General features: G+C 50.3%; 5 protein-coding genes across 5 annotated transcripts; 2 read left to right on the top strand and 3 right to left on the bottom strand.

Moving 5' to 3' along the window:
* Positions 1-448: 448 nt before the first annotated feature.
* EPUS_09042 (uncharacterized protein) lies at positions 449-3,137 on the bottom strand (the record flags this gene model as incomplete). The annotated part of the gene is made up of 2 exons (XM_007805185.1): positions 449-2,621; positions 2,671-3,137. The coding sequence occupies 2 exons, from the start codon at positions 3,135-3,137 to the stop codon at positions 449-451; spliced, it is 2,640 nt and encodes an 879-aa protein (XP_007803376.1).
* A 2,320-nt stretch (positions 3,138-5,457) lies between these two features.
* On the top strand, positions 5,458-7,149 carry EPUS_09043 (uncharacterized protein; the record flags this gene model as incomplete). The annotated part of the gene is made up of 4 exons (XM_007805186.1): positions 5,458-5,650; positions 5,704-6,092; positions 6,148-6,770; positions 6,822-7,149. 4 exons carry the CDS (start codon positions 5,458-5,460, stop codon positions 7,147-7,149), a joined length of 1,533 nt encoding a protein of 510 aa, XP_007803377.1.
* A 396-nt stretch (positions 7,150-7,545) lies between these two features.
* On the bottom strand, positions 7,546-11,378 carry EPUS_09044 (uncharacterized protein; the record flags this gene model as incomplete). The annotated part of the gene is made up of 5 exons (XM_007805187.1): positions 7,546-9,751; positions 9,825-9,982; positions 10,045-10,614; positions 10,666-10,876; positions 10,939-11,378. The coding sequence occupies 5 exons, from the start codon at positions 11,376-11,378 to the stop codon at positions 7,546-7,548; spliced, it is 3,585 nt and encodes a 1,194-aa protein (XP_007803378.1).
* A 302-nt stretch (positions 11,379-11,680) lies between these two features.
* Positions 11,681-13,522, top strand: EPUS_09045 (uncharacterized protein; the record flags this gene model as incomplete). The annotated part of the gene is made up of 1 exon (XM_007805188.1): positions 11,681-13,522. One exon carries the CDS (start codon positions 11,681-11,683, stop codon positions 13,520-13,522), a length of 1,842 nt encoding a protein of 613 aa, XP_007803379.1.
* A 1,090-nt stretch (positions 13,523-14,612) lies between these two features.
* EPUS_09046 (uncharacterized protein) lies at positions 14,613-18,009 on the bottom strand (the record flags this gene model as incomplete). Its single annotated transcript, XM_007805189.1, has 2 exons — positions 14,613-14,750; positions 14,806-18,009. The coding sequence occupies 2 exons, from the start codon at positions 18,007-18,009 to the stop codon at positions 14,613-14,615; spliced, it is 3,342 nt and encodes a 1,113-aa protein (XP_007803380.1).
* Positions 18,010-18,520: the final 511 nt, after the last annotated feature.

The raw sequence follows: 18,520 nt of genomic DNA on the forward strand, positions 1-18,520 counted from the left end.
CCAAGGTGAACCGGGTATAAGTCATAAAAACAGAGACACCGGCTCGGACTCGCAATAAGGAGCGGCACCTCTCCGAAACACTTAATACCCGTGTAATGGCTTGTCGATCGTCAGACAAACCGCGGGTCTTCAAGATATACGAGCGCCGTCGCCTGTTCGTGTCGGAGGCTAAGCGGCAAGAGAGTTTCAGACAGTTTTGATAACATGCCGTCCAAAAGATGTATGACCACCAGAACTTGCGGTCCAAGTGAATAGATTTCATCTATATTGATTCCCATGGCTCCTAGACTCGCTGATCGTGCCAAGTACATCAAATAAAGAAGTAGCTGCTAGGCTGTACAATCGAGACCATGTATTGTGGCAAGTAAAATGCCGAAAGACTCTTGCTCAGCATATCAGTATGACACATGCTCTGGTAAATGGTGACCATAACTACAGTCAATAACATTCATATCACATCACTAAGCTCACTGGGCAGCTCACTGGGAAGCTCAACTGGCTCCGGTGGCCTGTCGTCTGGTAGTTTCATTTTCGAGCCTCGGTCGAGAACCAGCAAGAGGTCTTGATGACCGGAAGCCAAAGCCATATCGTAGGGTGTCTTGCCTTCTTTATTTGCTTGGAAAGGATCTGCACCTCGTTGGCACAAGAACAAAGTCACGGCAGCGCGGAGATTCAGATCCCACGTATATGAACCCGTCCAAAAAGTGACCGCCTGATGAAGCACTGTTCCGCCGGACGTCTCGAACGGCGCATTCACGTTCCACCCATGCTTAAGCAAGATCCTCAAGATCGCAGTTATCCGGTCTGGGACATATTCCTTCTCAGCCTCCGACATGGTTTTCATCAGCCATGAGCGGTTCATCAATTGCCCAGCCAAAGTCGACCATGAATCTGGCTCAGACGGCTTGGCGCCGTTTGCAACCAGAAACTCAACCATATTCACTTGTCGAGCGCCGATGGCAAATTTTAAGGGCGTGAGGCTTGTTGAGTATCCATGCGGGACTTCGTTGATGTTAAAACTTGAGTCTAGGAGGCGCCGCGCCATATCGATCTCGCCGAAGAGTGCGGCGAAGTGCAGCGCTGTTACACGTTCTGGACGGCCGCGCTTACGCAACTTTGACCGCCAAAATTCCCTTTTCCCGTTGAGAAGACTGGCGAGAGCTGAATGATCACCGTCACAGACAGCGTCTTCGATTCGATCTCTTGGCTGACATCCGATCTTGTCGAGTATCTCCTTCCGAGACAGGGTTTTGCGCCTGAAGGTTTTGTTTGCCTCTGGAGATTCGCCCAGGCTCAGAGCTGCGCCACCAAGTGCTTCCGAGTCTGCGGTGTGATCTTCATTCAGTCTCTCTTTCACCGTGGCTCTCGACTCGCTTCCCTCCTCTGTCGGTGAACGAGATGCCACCGTAACGGATTGCAGATCCTCCCAACCTGCCTGACTTGACGGGATGCGTTGGTGTGATTGCCGAAGACCAGCAGTTGGCGACGGCGAGATCATCGTAGATACAGGGCCATGGCAAGAGATTTCCATGGGCACGAGGGAAGATGCGGGGAGCCTGTTCTGAAAGCGCTTAACTGCCAGATCTGAGTCTTCAGAGATCGACCGAGTCAGTGGTGACGAAGAATCAAGATGCTCAAACTTCGTGCCCAGTGACTCTTCGACAATTTTTAGGACTGCGTCTCTGCGTGCTTCTGGTATCATAGCAAGGCATAATTTAGCACGAGCATGGTTGTTGAGCAGGACATATATGTGTGCCATAAGCGCCGTTGATTCCAACGAGGCGTCGCTCCGCTTGCCCAGTAATCGCCTTCGGGTCTGTAAAGCCTTCTTACATTCAGATCGTGCACGGTCGACCTGGCCCATGCGGATGTACAGATGCGACAGCAGGTGTGCCGCATCGGAAATGCACCTGCGTTGTTCATCGGAGCTCGCTGACTGTTGGACCAGGCCCATAAGAGCTTCTTCTGCATCCGCGGGCTCTTGCGTGTGATACGCACAGACAGCAAGTTTATAATGCAGACCGAAGATGTCGCAGAATGCTCGTTGTTGCTTCGGAAGCTGTTGCAGTATTCGTAGAGCTTCTTGAAGAAGAGAATCGGCCTCCTCCCATTCTTGCGCTTCGAAAGCTTTTGCGCCGGTGTCTAGCGCTGCTTTGGCAAGATCGGTGTCCAAATCATCATCAGAGTCGTCACCTACTGCATCAACAGCCTCGTCTTCCTGCACAGCACTTTGCTCAGAAGTTGCGCTCGTCACGACGGTATACGTTTCGTTCCCAGAAAAGATGGAGGAGACGTTGGAAACCATGTCTGAAGGATCCGAAAGTCGCTCGTCCCGGCGTATAGACTCCAGGGTACTCATCCATTCTACAGCGCGAATGTTACTGTTTGTTGCTCCTCGGCCTCCAGTGATGGACTGCGCAGCGAGACTTGCCTCGTACACGGTCGTACCTTTCACGATAACTTCACGTGTACATTGCAATAGAGTGGCCTCAGTATGAGAAGGTCGCGAATGCGGATTGGCTTCCGATGATCTCTGCAGCTTCTCAACCACATCTTGCAACTTGTCCAGTTCCTTAGCAAGCCCCTGATCAGCCTGACAGGGCGCAATGTGCGCAAGTACCCTGCGGATAGGGTTAGCTTTGTCATACGTCAATCAGAAGCAAGGCTCACGTATGGATCAACAGTAGCGTAGTACGCAAGTTGTCGGTGTGCCTGCAGACTTTTGTCCGGATACTCGCAATCTGATTCTTGGTTTTGTCCAGCTTCTTCTGACGCTGAGCCTGACCGATGAAACCAGAGTCTTCCCCTCTAACACTTTTGACAAACAGCTCCAGCTCTTGTATTGTTTGACTAGTCTCCTCCACTTGCGTTGCGAGACAATTCCATATCCTGTCATCGATATCATACGGCGCGGATCCTATCTGACTCTGACTTATTATCCCTTCCAACTCAGCATATACGAGGTCGCATTCATTGCCAAGCGACTTGACCTTCCTTGCCAGATTATCGACCGTGGTATCAACGATTCTGGTGTCATGATCGAGTTTCGAGAGGGAAATTCCTAGCTTCCAAGCTGCTTTGCTCAGCGCGAGGACGGCAGAGGTTGTGCCCACAGCTGTAGACGGGATGACCACCATAGCTGTTGATTGATGTGCGCGCTGAGGTCAGGGGTGAATGCGCTAGGGTAATACCCACCGCAATGTGCGATGAGCCCAAATCACATAACGCAAGATGTAAAGCCCAGGAATTGCTGGCTACAACCGAGAGAGACGGCTTGAGAGAGAGGGTTGGTAAGGTGCGCCACAGCCTTTTGTGCCATGGAGCAACCACAGCCGAATGAACCTACCTTAGGATTCGAACACGGGAGATAAGAAATCGCACTCACCCGTGCGCAAACCACAAGGCCTCCACAGACGAAGGTCGGGACTGAAGCCATTCTCAATTGGTCAAGCGAAATTTTGCATACTACTAGTAACGTAAAGTTGTCTCAGCACCTAACTTATCTGCTCTAACTTACTCCTGATTCGGCGAAAGCGCCATGAAGAATAAATGTTTATATACACAAATTACCCAATTTTTAAGTTGATTTAGCAGATGATAATGCTCTAATCAATTAATACTTTTCATACCTGGAATTGGCATTCAGCTTTTAGACTACTAGATAGTACCTTACGAAGTATTGGCATTCGCTCATACTACGTAGTAGTGAAGTAGAAAAGTCTACGTAGTACGGATTCTGAGACAGGATGTCAGGACGATAGACCGTAAATTCCCCGCATGCGCGAAGCATGCGCTAAAACAACCGGATTACCGAGGGAATTCCCTAGGAATCCTCCTCGTAAGGTCCATGTATCTGCACCTCTTGGCCTTCCTAGGCGTTATTGATCCAAGTGGTGCAGGGTCATATGCAAGTTCCACCCGAAGCTACTAGTTAGTAGATGTTTAGATTCTGCCTTCCAGGACAATGCATTTAGCGAGCCTCGACCTTGGCCTTATACGTAAAGTCGATAATGTGTCATGGATACTTCCATACAAAACTCCAACGGTGTAGCTGCAAGACTCACAAGAGCCTAAGGAGTCGTATGATACCAAATTTGTGTGGGCATCTGTTACATAGTAGAGTCTGCGGCGAGGAGTACTACATACTGTCAGCAAGACATAAACAGGGGGCCTGAAGTGATGTTAGTCTGGAGCTAAGAGCAACTAGTTCTTATTACAACAATCTAGTGTTATAATTCGCCACCTCAAAGCTTGATCTGTGTGCATCCATTCTGATGAGTCAAATCATTACATCTAACTATTTTCAAGGCATAGCTGTTCTGTACAGAGAGGGTTTACATGTAAAGATACTAGCACTGAGCTAACATTACTTCAGGCCGCCCGTAGTATTCGGTGCACGGTGTAGGGCCTTGGCGCCTGCAGAGCTATTCCATCCAAACCTTGTATTTAGATTTTCTAGCTACCTACTCCATAGACACACACCCAATTGAGCACTCCACTCGATTAGTGCTTTCAACGGCTGAACGGTACGTTACACATCACGCCGTCGCTATAAAAGCCAATCAAATATTCTAGATAGCGAACAAGCTTTTTTGAGGATACCTCTGGATCTCTTATTTTGTGTCATCGGTATCCCCTCCGTAACGGCTGCCTCATCCAACCAGCACTCAATATTCGGAGAGAAGGAAATAGATGATTCTATAAGAGCTAGAAAGCTCTGAGAATGTCCCCCACCAAACTGTACTCTAACAAGCTGCTTGGACAGAAGATGTACTACGGTAGGAGCCATAAGTATTGCTAGCGTCGGCTAGTAACGGCTAGTTTTGGATACAAAACCGAGCCCACTCAGAAGAGCCCAGAGATCTTAGCCCATTCAGAATCGCAATGATTGGCCTGAAGCTTGGAGCTATGGTGACTAGTACCCTTCAAGTAAGATGTACTTTCGTAATGATTTGGTCAAATACAAAATTTCTAGCTTGGAGCTAACAGTATTTGTGCCTCCTACCATAGTAGCCACATCAAATAAAGAAGATCGACGATGCTAATTCAGGCATTCTACAACCCCTGTTCGAGTACGCTAATGCGGACAGGTACTTTTGCGGTGCAGCAAGTACTATCTATATTTACCTCTCGTCGGGCCTTACCTAGCATCTTACAACGAATAAAATGGCTTTCAATGAGCCACCGCATTGCCTTGTTGCGTCTTCAAGGAGAAGGCAGGCTTGGGCTTGTGGTCTCCCAATTACTTGGCTATTGCTGCTACACATAGTATAAACAGCTGATCAGCTCAGCCTCCTCTCAATTCCGCGTCTTCCGCTTGTTAATTTGTTCCAAAAAGGGTCTTTAAAGTGTTACTATCGTTCATCAAGCAGCATTGACAAACTTCTACGTCATTGATAGGAAGTTATACTGATAGCAGCTGCACCGTTACTCGATTGAAAATACTCATACGACTCCATGGAGGAAGCTGGGAAAGGTGCAACAACCACGACTACGCAATCGCCAGCTCACTTGGTCGAAGCTGGGCAGGTCAAAATCCCCACAGGATGGAAGTACAAAAAGTTGAAACTCGGGCCCATCACGCTTCCTTGGTATGCTTCACCTGAGTCGCAGTTGATTCTGGTGTCGTTCGTGTGCTTTCTGTGTCCAGGTAGGGCCGCGCGCAACACAAATATCTTTCTTTAGGCCACTGACTCCGTGAAGGCATGTTCAACGCCATCAATGGCCTTGGAGGTGGAGGACAGCTTGACCAAGATGCTGATGCTAGTACCGCCTCAAATTCCGCGCTCTACGCTACTTTCGCCGTTGTCGGTTTCTTCGCTGGCACCGTCACCAACGCCCTCGGTATCAGATTCGCCCTCTCATTCGGTGGCCTTGGATACTGTGTCTACATCAGCTCATATTTATGCTACAACCACACTCGGAACTTTGGCTACGTTGTCTTTTCCGGCGTCTTGCTTGGATGCTGTGCAGGCATTCTCTGGGCTGCGCAAGGCGCGATTATGATGTCGTATCCGCCGGAGAAACTCAAAGGCCGCTTCATCTCCTGGTTCTGGATAATCTTCAATATGGGGGCTGTCATCGGCAGTCTGGTGAGCTGAATCGTTCAACATAAAGTCAAACACAGCAAGCTAATACTGACGCCAGGTTGAACTTGGCCTGAACTTCCACAAGGACCATAACGACACTGTCAGCGATGGCACCTATATCGGCATCTTGATCCTCACATTCCTTGGAGCCTGCCTATCTTGGACATTGGTTGATGCTAAGCATGTCGTGCGTCGTGATGGGTCTAGAATTATTCTAATGAAGCACCCGACGTGGAAGACGGAGATCCTCGGCCTTTGGGAGACACTTTTGAGTGATCCCTACGTAATACTCCTCTTTCCAATGTTCTTCGCCTCCAATTGGTTCTACACGTATCAATTCAACAATGTCAATCTCCCGCGGTTCACCGTGCGTGCTCGCGCACTTAACAACACGCTTTACTGGCTTGCTCAGATGTTTGGAGCTCTCGTCTTCGGCTTTGCACTAGACTTCCCTAATGTCAGGAGGACTACACGAGCAAAAGCTGCATGGGTCGTTATGTTTGTTCTCACTTTCGCGGTCTGGGGGGGAGGGTACGTTTTCCAGATGAAGTACACTCGCGGAGACACTGAATCGGGCAATATCTTTGTATATGACTGGAGATCGAGTGGCTATGTTGGACCGATGTTCTTGTACATCTCTTACGGCTTCTATGACGCAGCATGGCAGACGTGCGTGTACTGGTAAGCAATTTTGAGTCTGGATGGCAATTGGACTTCGCTGACCTCAGCCAGGTTTATGGGCGCCATCAGTAATAACAGTCGCAAGCTCGCCAACTTCGCAGGCTTTTACAAGGGCATTCAGTCAGCAGGCGCAGCTATCATCTGGCGTTTGGATGGGTTGAATACCCCATATATGAACCTGTTCGCTTCATGCTGGGGTCTCCTTGCCGGCAGCTTGGTCATTGCGCTTCCGGTCGTGATTCTGAAGATTAAGGACACTGTGCCGGTCGAGGAAGATCTAGCATTCACTGACGAGACTATCGAGGACGTCATCGGCCACAAAGTTATGAACGAGCCCCATGAGCGGGAGAAGGTTTATGCTATGGTACGTCGGGAATAGAATGATTGACTAGAGGTGAAGAGTCAATGTTGCCCAACGGCAACGGAAACTAATTATATTATTAAGTAAATTGTTTATATCTCCTAATTAAAAGTCCTATTTTTCATATTTAACCGAATAAGTCTTTAATCGTGTTATGCGTCTGCCGTACGCCTGTCGCACGCCAAATAGAGGCCTTATAGCCACCTGCAGGGCATGGATAGAATCTACACACTTTCACACACAGAACTTGCTCCGTTTCTCGTCGTTTCTACGCCTTTTTCTGTTAGGCCGCAGATGTCTAACAAATCGCAGCTCAGACGTACCGACATCCTTCGTCATTTATCATATCCATCAACCGAAGAATCTCATGCGGAGTGCCAAGACAGTGTGGGAAACAGTTGATTGTATGGAGTTCTATGGACAAAAAGAGCATATTTGTACCCAAATAACGTCGCTGTCGATAGCTATACCATTGCCACCGTCGCCCACCGTAGAGTAGAAGGCCGTATCGGGTCGTAAATGAGCGTACAAAACCGCAGAAAAGCGTACAAAGGAAGTGATGAGAGGTTTCGTGGAGAATCGAAGCAAATAACCACGCCAAATAGCCGGGGCAAGCGAGCGTTTAGTGGCAAATTGAGCCTCGTGCCAAAGATAAGCCGAAATACAGCTGACACGAACACTCTTCGATATCTTGGTATCACATGAGGAGTCTGCATACTTCTTCCGTAGGTTGCAGACTCTCTGGTGCTGGCTCTCCGGATATCTCCTCCCTAGCATCCTCGCAGATAGAGGTTTGATCCTGCTCGTCCGGCGTAGGAACACAAGGTACGATGTCACGGATCCTGGGTTTAGGTTCCTGCCAAAATCCTCCAACCTGTCGTCGAGATCCACTTTCCCAATAAGGCCTGTTTCCGAAGGATCGAATATAACTTGCCCAATCCCAAGCTGCTTCCGACCATCACCGTACTTTTGAATATCAATCATTGCTTGCTCCTGAAGCTCTTGTAACATTCTCTCGCTCCAGAAGCCCATGACAAAGTCTAGAATATCTTGGTCCAGCCTGTTATATGCAGCTTCGAATAGTGTCATCAAGTCCTCTAACCGATCGACGAGATGCTGGTCTTCTTCCATAATCTCTTCCAGTTGGGCCGAGTCATATCGCGGAGCAAGTGATACTTCGTGGGTAAACTCTACAGAGCTACCATAGAGGTCCTTTGATCCTAATACCCAGCTCTTCGATCCTAATAACCAGCTCCTCGATCCTGGTAACCATCTCTTCGATCTTGAATACGGGCCTTTTAATCCTGAAAACGGGCCATCTCCTTCGGCGAGAGGAGCAATATTGCAGCACTTGTGTCTTATGCCAAGCTGCCAGAATGTCAAAGCCCGAAGGAAATCAGTGGCGAGACGGCGGTGGCTTCGTACGACGGGTGCCACCCATGATGCTAATATGAAAATCAAGGTTCGATTGCCAACCCAGCCATATTTTCGCTCGATGGCGCCCCTGATGAAGGACGACAAGGCAGAGCAACCATGGCGGCTGCAGGCACAAATGCAACCATCCACGTGGGCATTGCTCAGTAACTGTAAAATGATTGCTTCTTTCGATGTTGGATTAAATCTCTCGAACTCGTCCAAATCAAGACCCAAGGATCTTAGTATCCACCGAGCAGCTTGATAGCTCAACAACTTCCAGGCAGAGGTATTCGAATCTGGCCAAGTCTCAGTTAGCTCTGCTCCCTTCGATATGAGCCATTCACAGATAGCGAAAGCATCAGGAAATTCTTCATCAGAATATTCTTCAATGGCAGCAGCATTCCACATCAGTGGTGGAATGGCGCCACTGATTTGGTCAAAATCTGACGCTTTGACGTCACGGAATCCCGCCTTATAAAGGTGCTCCGCGACTCCCACATGCGGACGAAAGGTATGATAAACACTTTGCAATACGGGGCGCAGGCAAGTAGTAACGTCCACACACTGCTGCACCAGCACATCGAAAATAGTCCGAGCATTGGCGTCGAGCTCCCTGTCTTCCCTAAAGAAATCTTTATTGTTTCTCAAGTTGATTTTCGCAAGTGATTTGAGTCGTCGACGTTGCTCCACCAATTCTTTAACAAGGATGATAAGAATATTGATACTGGGAATCGAACGACTTAAAACCGTTTCGATGATGCTGTTGGGAGATAACCCTTGGTGCTCTAGGATACGTCTCTTTTCCAACCAAAATTGTACAACATTTGTATCCTCTGACAGCACAGCATTGTACAGTAACTCACCGAGACGATCCTCTAGATCATCATCTTTGCCGGAATATGAGACCCCAGTTTCTAGCAGCACTTGGCAACCGTCTCTCCATCCAAGAGCCGTCATTGCCACAAGACCATTATAGCTATATCCCGAAGTATGGTCAAAAAGGTCTGGGTTGCGACTGATCACATCTCGAAGTCCTTTAAGCGACTTGGTCAACATCGAGAACACAAAATCGTTGCAGAAGCTGTTTTCCTCAAAAATTCCGTATTGAATCAGTTGCTTCATTGTCGCTCTGTAAGGTGAATATTCTGGTTGAAAGAGCTCTGTGTTAAGGGCATGGTGCGACGGTGTGGCCGGGATTAACCCTCTGCGTCAAAGATAAAGGCTGCTGCTACTCAGACGTTAGCCAGGAATTTCAAATCTGTGATCATCGCACGAACATGCCACGGTCACTGAGCTCGAGGGCTGTATCTCCCATAACTTTGAGCAAAAAAGGTATCAAATCTATAATAGGTGCTTCGCCCAAGGTTCGGCCTCCAGGAAGTACTGCGCTGTATGGGCTGAGAAACCAGACTTTCCAGACCTCCATACATAAGGCCTAGCCTTAATCAGTCACACTTCTCAGAGGCTCTATGCGCTGTCTCTATATTTCAAACGTACATTTAATAAAGTCTGCCCGTCATTGAGTCGATCATGGGGGCTTGCATCCCTCTTCTCGAAGAATTCTCGCAGCCGGCTAATGTAGACTTCCCCTACATATGGTATCTTAATGTCATTGTGGAGGTTGGATATTAGTGAAAAGGCTGGTGAGGATTCTGGAACAATCCGATGAATCCGTAAAGGTAGGCTGACACCGAACATCCCAGCTCCATAGTATAGTTGAATGTTCAATTGGACTTTGCTTCTAAAAAGAGCAGTACAAAATGAGAGACGTAGTTGCAAATTTTTCCGAGCTTCTGAATATGCCGAGTATAGACAGTCTTTCTCATGTTCAAAGGAAGTCTCTTGAGCGATGTAGAATGGCCGCAAACTCCACATTTCCCAGCTGTAGAGGGTTCTTGATTGAGTTGTGGGTCTGCATTGACAGGGTAAAATTTTATTTACGTGACGATTCACGGCAGACGAATTTGTCGAAGCAAGGCGACGGTGCAGTTGGTCCAGCCGACGTGCATCCTTTCGTATGCTGGAAGGTGTACAGGTGTCAGGAGTAGTATCAGTTAATCTTGATTCCTGTTTGATGTTAGCTATAGAAGTCATATCAAGCCTCTAATAAGACCAGACCATCCGGGTGATGGAACCGGCGAGCAGGGCCATATGTTCCTTGATGACGCACATATCGGCGGCAACAGGTTGGAAAGAATCTCCAATAGACTCGATATCCGATCGTAGATTTGTGTGACCATCTTGTATTGATGTTGCATTTTCTATCATCAAGCGGGAGATGCTGGCAAGCTCGAGGCTCACATGGTCATGATTGCGTTGTTGTTGAGCTCTAAGGCGCAGTCAATTTATGCCTAATAATATCCTAACAGGTGAGGCAGAGATGGAACTTACAATTGAAGTGCTGCCGAGGCAACGAGAAGATTTTGTTGGAAACCTTCAACCATTTCTTTGAGAGACAATAGCTCGCCCCGTCGGAAAGGATACGCGAGGTTAGTCTTCCACTCTCTCACATAGGAGGAGAAGCTCCCCTTGCCACTCTGTTGGCTTGAGGAAGGTAACTTCTCCCGTACTCTCTCGAGGGCGGTCGCGCAAGCATTGATTGCCGGGTCAGCGCAGGATATTATGTCCTCATCTGGGCTCTTGGTTGCGTCCACAACCGACTGGAGTTGTCCAAGGCAATTTGCCAGTTGGTCCATTCGGCTCGATATCTGAGACTTTTCGCTCTTTCCATCTTTGACATGATCGACGAAGGTAACAAGGTCTTTGCATACTGTGATGCCAAATGAGACAATGCCAACGGTGGATCCTGCGATGGATAGTGGTTCTGCCATTTTGAAGACAGGGTGATGTATGTAAATTTCATTAGAGTAGAATACACGTCCGAATGGAAAGATCCTCTTCTAAAGACGTTCAGCAGACGTGCATCCTATTGTGCAAGGCTAGGGGTTGTTTGGTTCCGTTTGGTCTGTTTGGTCTGTATGCATTTCTGCCCCGTTTGGGAAATTTGGGAGACGGTGCTTGGCAAGAATTTCTATCATGAAATCTTCGTTCACATGGCGCTCCAGATGGCCGGGGAATAAACGTCCTTGGTCGAGTGCCTATATTGGATCAGAAACCTCCCTCGGTCCCATTGATGGCCCCCTCCACCTGCCCGTCATGTAATCTGTTGCTCCACGCCCGACTGCGAGCACGACTATCCTTCCTCGCCTCTCTCCGCTCCAGACGTCAATCCCGATCACTAAGACTCGCTCCGAAGCCCCTTCAACCAGCATACCACTGGGACACCATACCGCCGACAGAATCCCAGCTCGAAGCAGCAACCTCTTTCATCAAGACACATGCGCCGCGCAAGCTCTGGACCGCCAGCGAATGGCGCAAACGGAACGAAGCCGAAGACTCTTCCAACCACGGCCTCAAACACCAACTCACACCCGAAGTCGCCTTCCTCGGTCGCTCCAACGTGGGAAAGTCTTCTCTTCTGAATGCCCTCCTTCAGACTCCCAAGCTGAATCGAGTCGGACCCCGTCCGGGCAAAACGACCACCATGCACGCATGGGGTCTGTCTGCCTCGAATCCCGAAACTGGAGGCGCAGGCCCAGGCGGGGAGATGAAGATTCGTCTCGCGGTCCTGGATATGCCGGGTTATGGGTTTGCAAGCAGGGATGAGTGGGGAAAGGAGATTGTCACCTACCTACGACGGCGGAAACAGCTGAGGCGCGCGTTCGTGTTGATTGATGCTTTACATGGAATCAAGTCAGCGGATGAGCAGATGGTAGAATTGCTGAGGAACGAGGGGATAAGCTATCAGGTCGTTGTGAGCAAGGCGGATAGGTTGCTTGAAAGAGGAGGAAACAAAAAACTTCAAGCGTTCTTTGAGCTGGTCAGGAGGGAGATTGTACAGCCGGATGCTGGCAAAGGATTTGACGGGCTCGGTGAGATCTTGGCTGTTGGACATCTAGGGGATAGTAAGAAGAGCGTTAAGATCAAGGAGCAGGACATGTTAGGTATTGATCGCGTTCGATGGGCAGTTCTGGTTGCTGCAGGTCTGGAACAATGGGCTATCACGAGGGCGAATAAGGAAAAACGGACAGACATCACAGACTCTAAACCACTCATGCGAGATGACGGGGTCATGGTTCCATGGAAATCTGGAGACCACCACCTAGACGATGGCGAACAACCATCCTCCGCCCTAACCCAACCGCACGACTCCTCTCCACCATCGTCCCGTACCCCGACGAACGAAGAAAAGGCAGGCGCTGAACGCACTCCCTTCTTCGCCTCCTCCGAGTCCAGCTCCACCTCATCTTCAACCGCAGAATACCACCGCGTCAGCGCCCTCGCCAGACTCGACAGCCGTCCCCTCGCGAAGAAAGCGAAACAGCACCATGAACGCATACCTGTGCCCGCCCGTCTGGCGTCCTTCCAAGTCGGCGGCCTCGCCGAACTAGAAGCCCAACTGCCCTCCAAATCATCCACCTCCAGCCGCAAAGGCTTTCCCTCCGATCTCCGCTCCTCCAAGAAAGACGGCAAAGCAGCATCACCAGCAGCCAAGAATTCAGTCCAGATGTCCGACCATCTGGAAAGGAGACCCACCTTGACACGCGAGCGAATCGCAAAAACCGCGTCGAGGAGAGCTGCCGAGGCCACCGACGCCGATTACCGAGCGCGGGAACGTCACTCCCCAGGAACAGAAACGAGGTCGAGTTACACGAGCAGCCCCCCACCCCCTCCACCACCCAATCCCGCAACGAACTACGCCAGCCGTCCACCACCCCCAAGGATGCTGACCAGCAGGGGCAGGCGCGGTCGAGGAAGCGGTCGAGCTGATGGAGTGGATGGCGAAAAGAAAAGGGAGAAGAACAAGATGAAGAAGGAGAAAGTGATCAGGATGCGACATGGCAAGGCCAAGGGCGCTTTCAAAGCCGCCGCCAAGGCGAGGGCGTTGGCTCGCCCGGGCAATGTGGGCTGGTGATCTTTTCGCAGCTGGATGGGGAATGTCGTTGTGTTGTGTATATTATGTCAGTTATACAGAGGGAGGGGGTGTGCTCTCTCTGCCGGGGTACTGTAAGTGTTTGTTTGGAAAATATCCCTCCTCTCAGGGAGAGGGGGGGGAACAATTCGAGCTCGATCTCTGGCTCTGGCTCTGGCTCTGGCTCTGGCTCTGGCTCTGGCTCTGGCTCTGGCTCTGGCTCTGGCTCTGGCTCTGGCTCTGGCTCTGGCTTTGGCTTTGGCTTTGGCTGGGTGCTGGGGTTGAGATCCGGGTGCTGTGGATACCATATATACCATACCACACTACAATACTGCTGTACAACTAGCACCTAGTTAATAAAGACGTATAATCATCACCATCTAGATAGTCACCCCAGCAAGCCGGTCGAAGATCGAATTGAACAGGTGAGCACGTACGTGCATACAAAATCTGCCCAAACGACAGACAGACAGACGAACGATGCTCTCTCTATCGATATCTGACTTCTGAAGTCTTGGTTGTTTTGGATTTGGATTTGGATTGGTTTGTTCTACGGGACGAGCCAGAGCCAAAGCCAGAGCCAGAGACAACGTGTTAACTGCTGCCTGTTGCTATGCTATCGATACATGGAAATGCCCGTGCTGTGTATGTATGGTAAGGTAATTTTGTGGTATGATGAGATGCGCTGGGGACAGAAATATGTGTAAAGAGAAAAAAAAAGAGTGATAACAATAACCATGCAAGCGGCAAACAAACCATTTGGTCCCAGAGTCTCCGGCATCTCAAAGTACATGTCCGGCTCCAACGCTGTTCTTGGATGGCAAGCCCTATCGCTACGTATGTGGTGTGCTCCATCCTTGCTGCCTGCTTGCTCTATTGCCTGTTGCTTGCTTTTTCCGGTAACGAAGGATAACGCCTTTCTGCAGTGTAGCTTTCGAGACAATCGCCCTGCTGTTGGTTTGCCGCAAATGTAAACGCTGCCCATCAACCACACGCCATAATAAATGCCGCTTTTCGTCAAATGCTGTGATGTTACCGATGCCGCTGAACAACAGAACCCTTTCATTTCACTTCGCTTCAACTCGTTTTTTCTTCATTGCTCATCAGCCGCACCATCAATCTCCATGACTGCCGTATCGGGATCGATCTCTATGCCCTCCGCATCCACTACAATGCGTTGACCACGTTTTGATTCGGGGACGCCGTCTCTTGCGGCGCCAAAGTCGAGCACCTGGGTTCATTGCGTTAGCTAAGCCTTGTTACACACTGTATTCGCTGGACCTCACCTCTATATGCGTCATATTATCCCTCTGCACCGCAGCGACGCATCTCCTCTCATTGAACTTGACCTGCCAGACGCCGCTGAGATCGGTCAACAGGTCCTTGACGCACTCCCCAGTCTTCACATTCCACATCTTCAGGGTGCGATCGGATCCCGATATCACTTTCTGACCGTCGTGCTGGAAACAAGTGATGGCACCAGTATGGGCACTAAGCGTGGCTTTGCATTGGCCGTTATCCGGATCCCAGATTCGTAGCGTTGAGTCTGCGGCCGCGGATACGAGGCGCTCAGAGTGGAGGTCAAGGAGGCCGACGAGGGAAGTATGGCCATCGAGGGTGTACAAGCTGGATCCGGTGTCGAGGGACCAGATCTTGACGAGGTTATCCATGGAACCACTTATGCAGCGGTGGCGCTCATGGTCGAGGACAACGCTGTAGACCTTTTGGGTGTGGCCTTGCAGACGGTGCACTGTCTCGCCAGTCGAGATCTTCCAGACCCGCACAGTATAGTCATAACTTCCGCTGACGAGGGTGTCGGCATGTGCCGCGATGGCACGTACAGAGTGCTGATGACCGGTAAGGACGCGGACAAAATATGGACAGTCGGTATCCTCTTGAGGCGAAACAGCTGGGGAGTACGGAGGATCTCCTGGCTGAGGAAGTTTCCAGACTCGGAGGTTGGAATCTCGAGAGCCTGTGATGATCAAGGACTGCTTGGGCATCATGATGGCTCTGCCGTCTGGCGTTTCGCCAACCTTGGTGGGTGAAAGGATTTGAAGGCATCGAACGGTCGAGGTATGACCTTGGAACACTTGCATCTGTCGGCCATTCTCGATGTCCCACACTCGCACAGACCTATCAGTGGACCCAGAGACGAGGACATTGCCCTCATACTGTAGCGCCCAAACACCTCCTTCGTGGCCCCGGAGTTTAGCACGTAGCGCCCCCGTCTTCGTGTCATATACATTGATATTCGTGTCGTCAGAACCAGTAACAATCTTGTCGTCATCAAAGCCAAGGCACGTTACAACATGGCGGTCGTGAGCTCGAAATGCGATATGTCGAGGCTTTGCGTCTTCGCGCATCCAGTTTTTCCGGATGAGGTGATGTCGGCGATACAACGACTTATAAAGATGAAGGTCCTTGAGGGATGACAAGCCAACCTTGGGATACGGTACGGCCATCGCTGCAGCATTCGCTGCATTGTAGGGTCCTTCCGCAGATGACATCTGGCTCAACAGATCGATAGATTCCAGCTTCTCGGAAATGTCTGATGAGGTGTCTCTTCGTTTCAACTGTTTATTGCGGTTTGACAGCTTCGAGGCAGCTTTCCTTTTGGGTCTGCGTGAACTGCCTGTCCCCGCCAGCTGACCATTTCTCTGACCCATGTTGGAAAGCATTGTGGAAGTTGAAAGTGATGTATCGCTCTCGGATCTGGTACCGGATGCAGCGCTAATGTCTTGCTCCCATCCATCGACTCCTACTGGATCTTGCCACCCCCAGCCTTCGACGATCGCTCGTCTCAGTTCTCCTTGTGGGAGACTAAGCCCATCTGCATCGAACAAGTCCTTCCATGCTTGTTCATCACCGTTCACTATATGACGCCATTTCCTGGATACCTGCGAGGCTCGGCACAGACTCTTCGCATCAAGGTACTTGAGAATGATAAGGCTCAGCTCTGGAGGCAGTATGCCAACAAAGTCGCACCGAAGAGCCGGATTCACCACATCTGCTACGAGATGAAGAGTAGGCTTTGGACATCGTCGCAGCAGCTGATGCATCACATAGCTTTTGAGTTCATCTGGTATAGCCTCGAAGAAATCAAGCATAGCAGGGATATCGTTAATGGAGGACTGGAGGTTTTCAGGGATGGGAGGCGATCCTTCAGGCAGTTGCGGCCCTTTCTGGGGCGTAGGGAACTCGAACATTCGCTTTGCAGAATCAGGGTCAAAGGCCTGGCTGCTCTCACTCATATCGTGATCTTGTTGGGACGCCATTTCTGAATTGGAGTCGATGTCAGCGAAGTAACCAGCATTCTGAAGGTTCGCAGCAGCTGTGACCGGTGAAAGGCTGGGGCTAGGTAAGCTGCCATCTTGCGCCACTGAAGTGTCCACCGCCGCTAGTCTAGATGGTATAGATGATAGATTCCTTCGAGCCGGAGGAACAGCGAATTGGCGTTCGTCTCCTTGGATAGGAGGAGTAGGCACTATGCTTTCGATCAAGGTCTGCGAATGTGAAATGCCCGATGCAGAACACTGGGTCTCGATAATGGTCGGTCGACGGCTCGAAGGCGTCGTTTGTAGGCCATGGCTAGATGTAGGTCGGTTTGAGGCCATATCGTGAGCTGATCCAAGGGTAGAAGGGGTGTTATGCTTCAGCACAGAGGACGGTAGCGGAGACTCATCTACCTTAGAGGCGCTCCCTGAGGTGCTCGATACCAGCGAACGTCTTCCTTTCCTACGCCGCTCTCTGAGATCAATCTCTGGAGTGGCCGGTTCGCCCCTTCGGAAATTTCTGAGACGCGGCAAAGAGGACGGGCCTCTGGAGGACGAGTCAACTCGCCGAGTCGCAGTTGTCGAACGAGTACTACGTCCAGGCTCGGCATGGTCGACAATTGAGTCCGGCGAAGCTGGTCTTTCTCTGGGTGCGGATCGCTGCGGATGGGGGCCAAATGAGCTGGAAAAATCCCGTGGCTCGCTCTTGAATGTTTGCACAGTCTGAACAGCCCCATTCGATTTCAGGATCTCATTCTCTTGTTCGATCTCCTCCATCGCAACAGTAGTATCTTCAGCCTCCTTAAAGATCGTCTGCTTGCCTTGAAGGTCGAAGCTGATATTCCTGAGTGAAGATGGAGTAGGGGTCGCAGCGAGGGGGTAGAGCTTAGGATCTAGGTCCTGCATACGTCTTGGAGCTCTCATGACGAAAGGAGGAAATCTTGTCGTCGTCGTAGTTGTTGTGGTCACCACCGTGGTTTGCGTGGCGGGAGCAAAGGAGAATTGCCCCAGGGTACTATCTGCCCCAAAATGTGCCATGGTGGAGGTTAGCCGGTCTTTGCTCCGCTGATGTTGCAAGACAGCTGATGGTGAGAATCGTGAAGCAAAAGAAGAGCTGACGGCGTCTTTGGGGGTGGTGCTGTGGGATGATGAAGCGGTCCTCCTGGAAGTGTGAGAAAGTGGGTCGGTGTCATCCTCGGTAATAGGCACTGCCATGTTGTGTTTGTGTTCGTGTTCGGGGCCAGATATGGAGAATCTTCTCCGCTATATCTGCTGGTCCTCAGCATGTACCGGAAAACGCTCTGTCATGTGCAGCTGGTGTTTCGAAGTGGGTTGACTCGAAGGACGCGAAACCAACACGCCCCACGGATGGAATTCAGAAAACCACCGACTGCACGGCACACCAGTCTACTAAAAGCCGGATATTCGTCAGTATTACACACTGGATAGCTGGTCCGCTATATCGAACATGGCCTTGTAGAAATCGGAGAAGGCAAGACACATGCTGGTCGGTGTGGAAATGGTGGTACAGATGTTCGGGATGAATTGCCCCCACTCGGAGCCAGACACCGCAGACACCACTGCAGACACAGCTGACACCGCCAGAAATCAGCGACTACGTCTGCACAGTAAGCCAACCATCCACCCTCGGCTGCAAGATTAGCACTCTGCCTTATTGTAAGAAGGTGGCTTTGTGCTCGGAGACATGATGGGCGAGGCAGTGGCG

This window comes from Endocarpon pusillum (assembly GCF_000464535.1).
Source record: "Endocarpon pusillum Z07020 unplaced genomic scaffold scaffold416, whole genome shotgun sequence".
NCBI lineage: Eukaryota > Fungi > Ascomycota > Eurotiomycetes > Verrucariales > Verrucariaceae > Endocarpon > Endocarpon pusillum.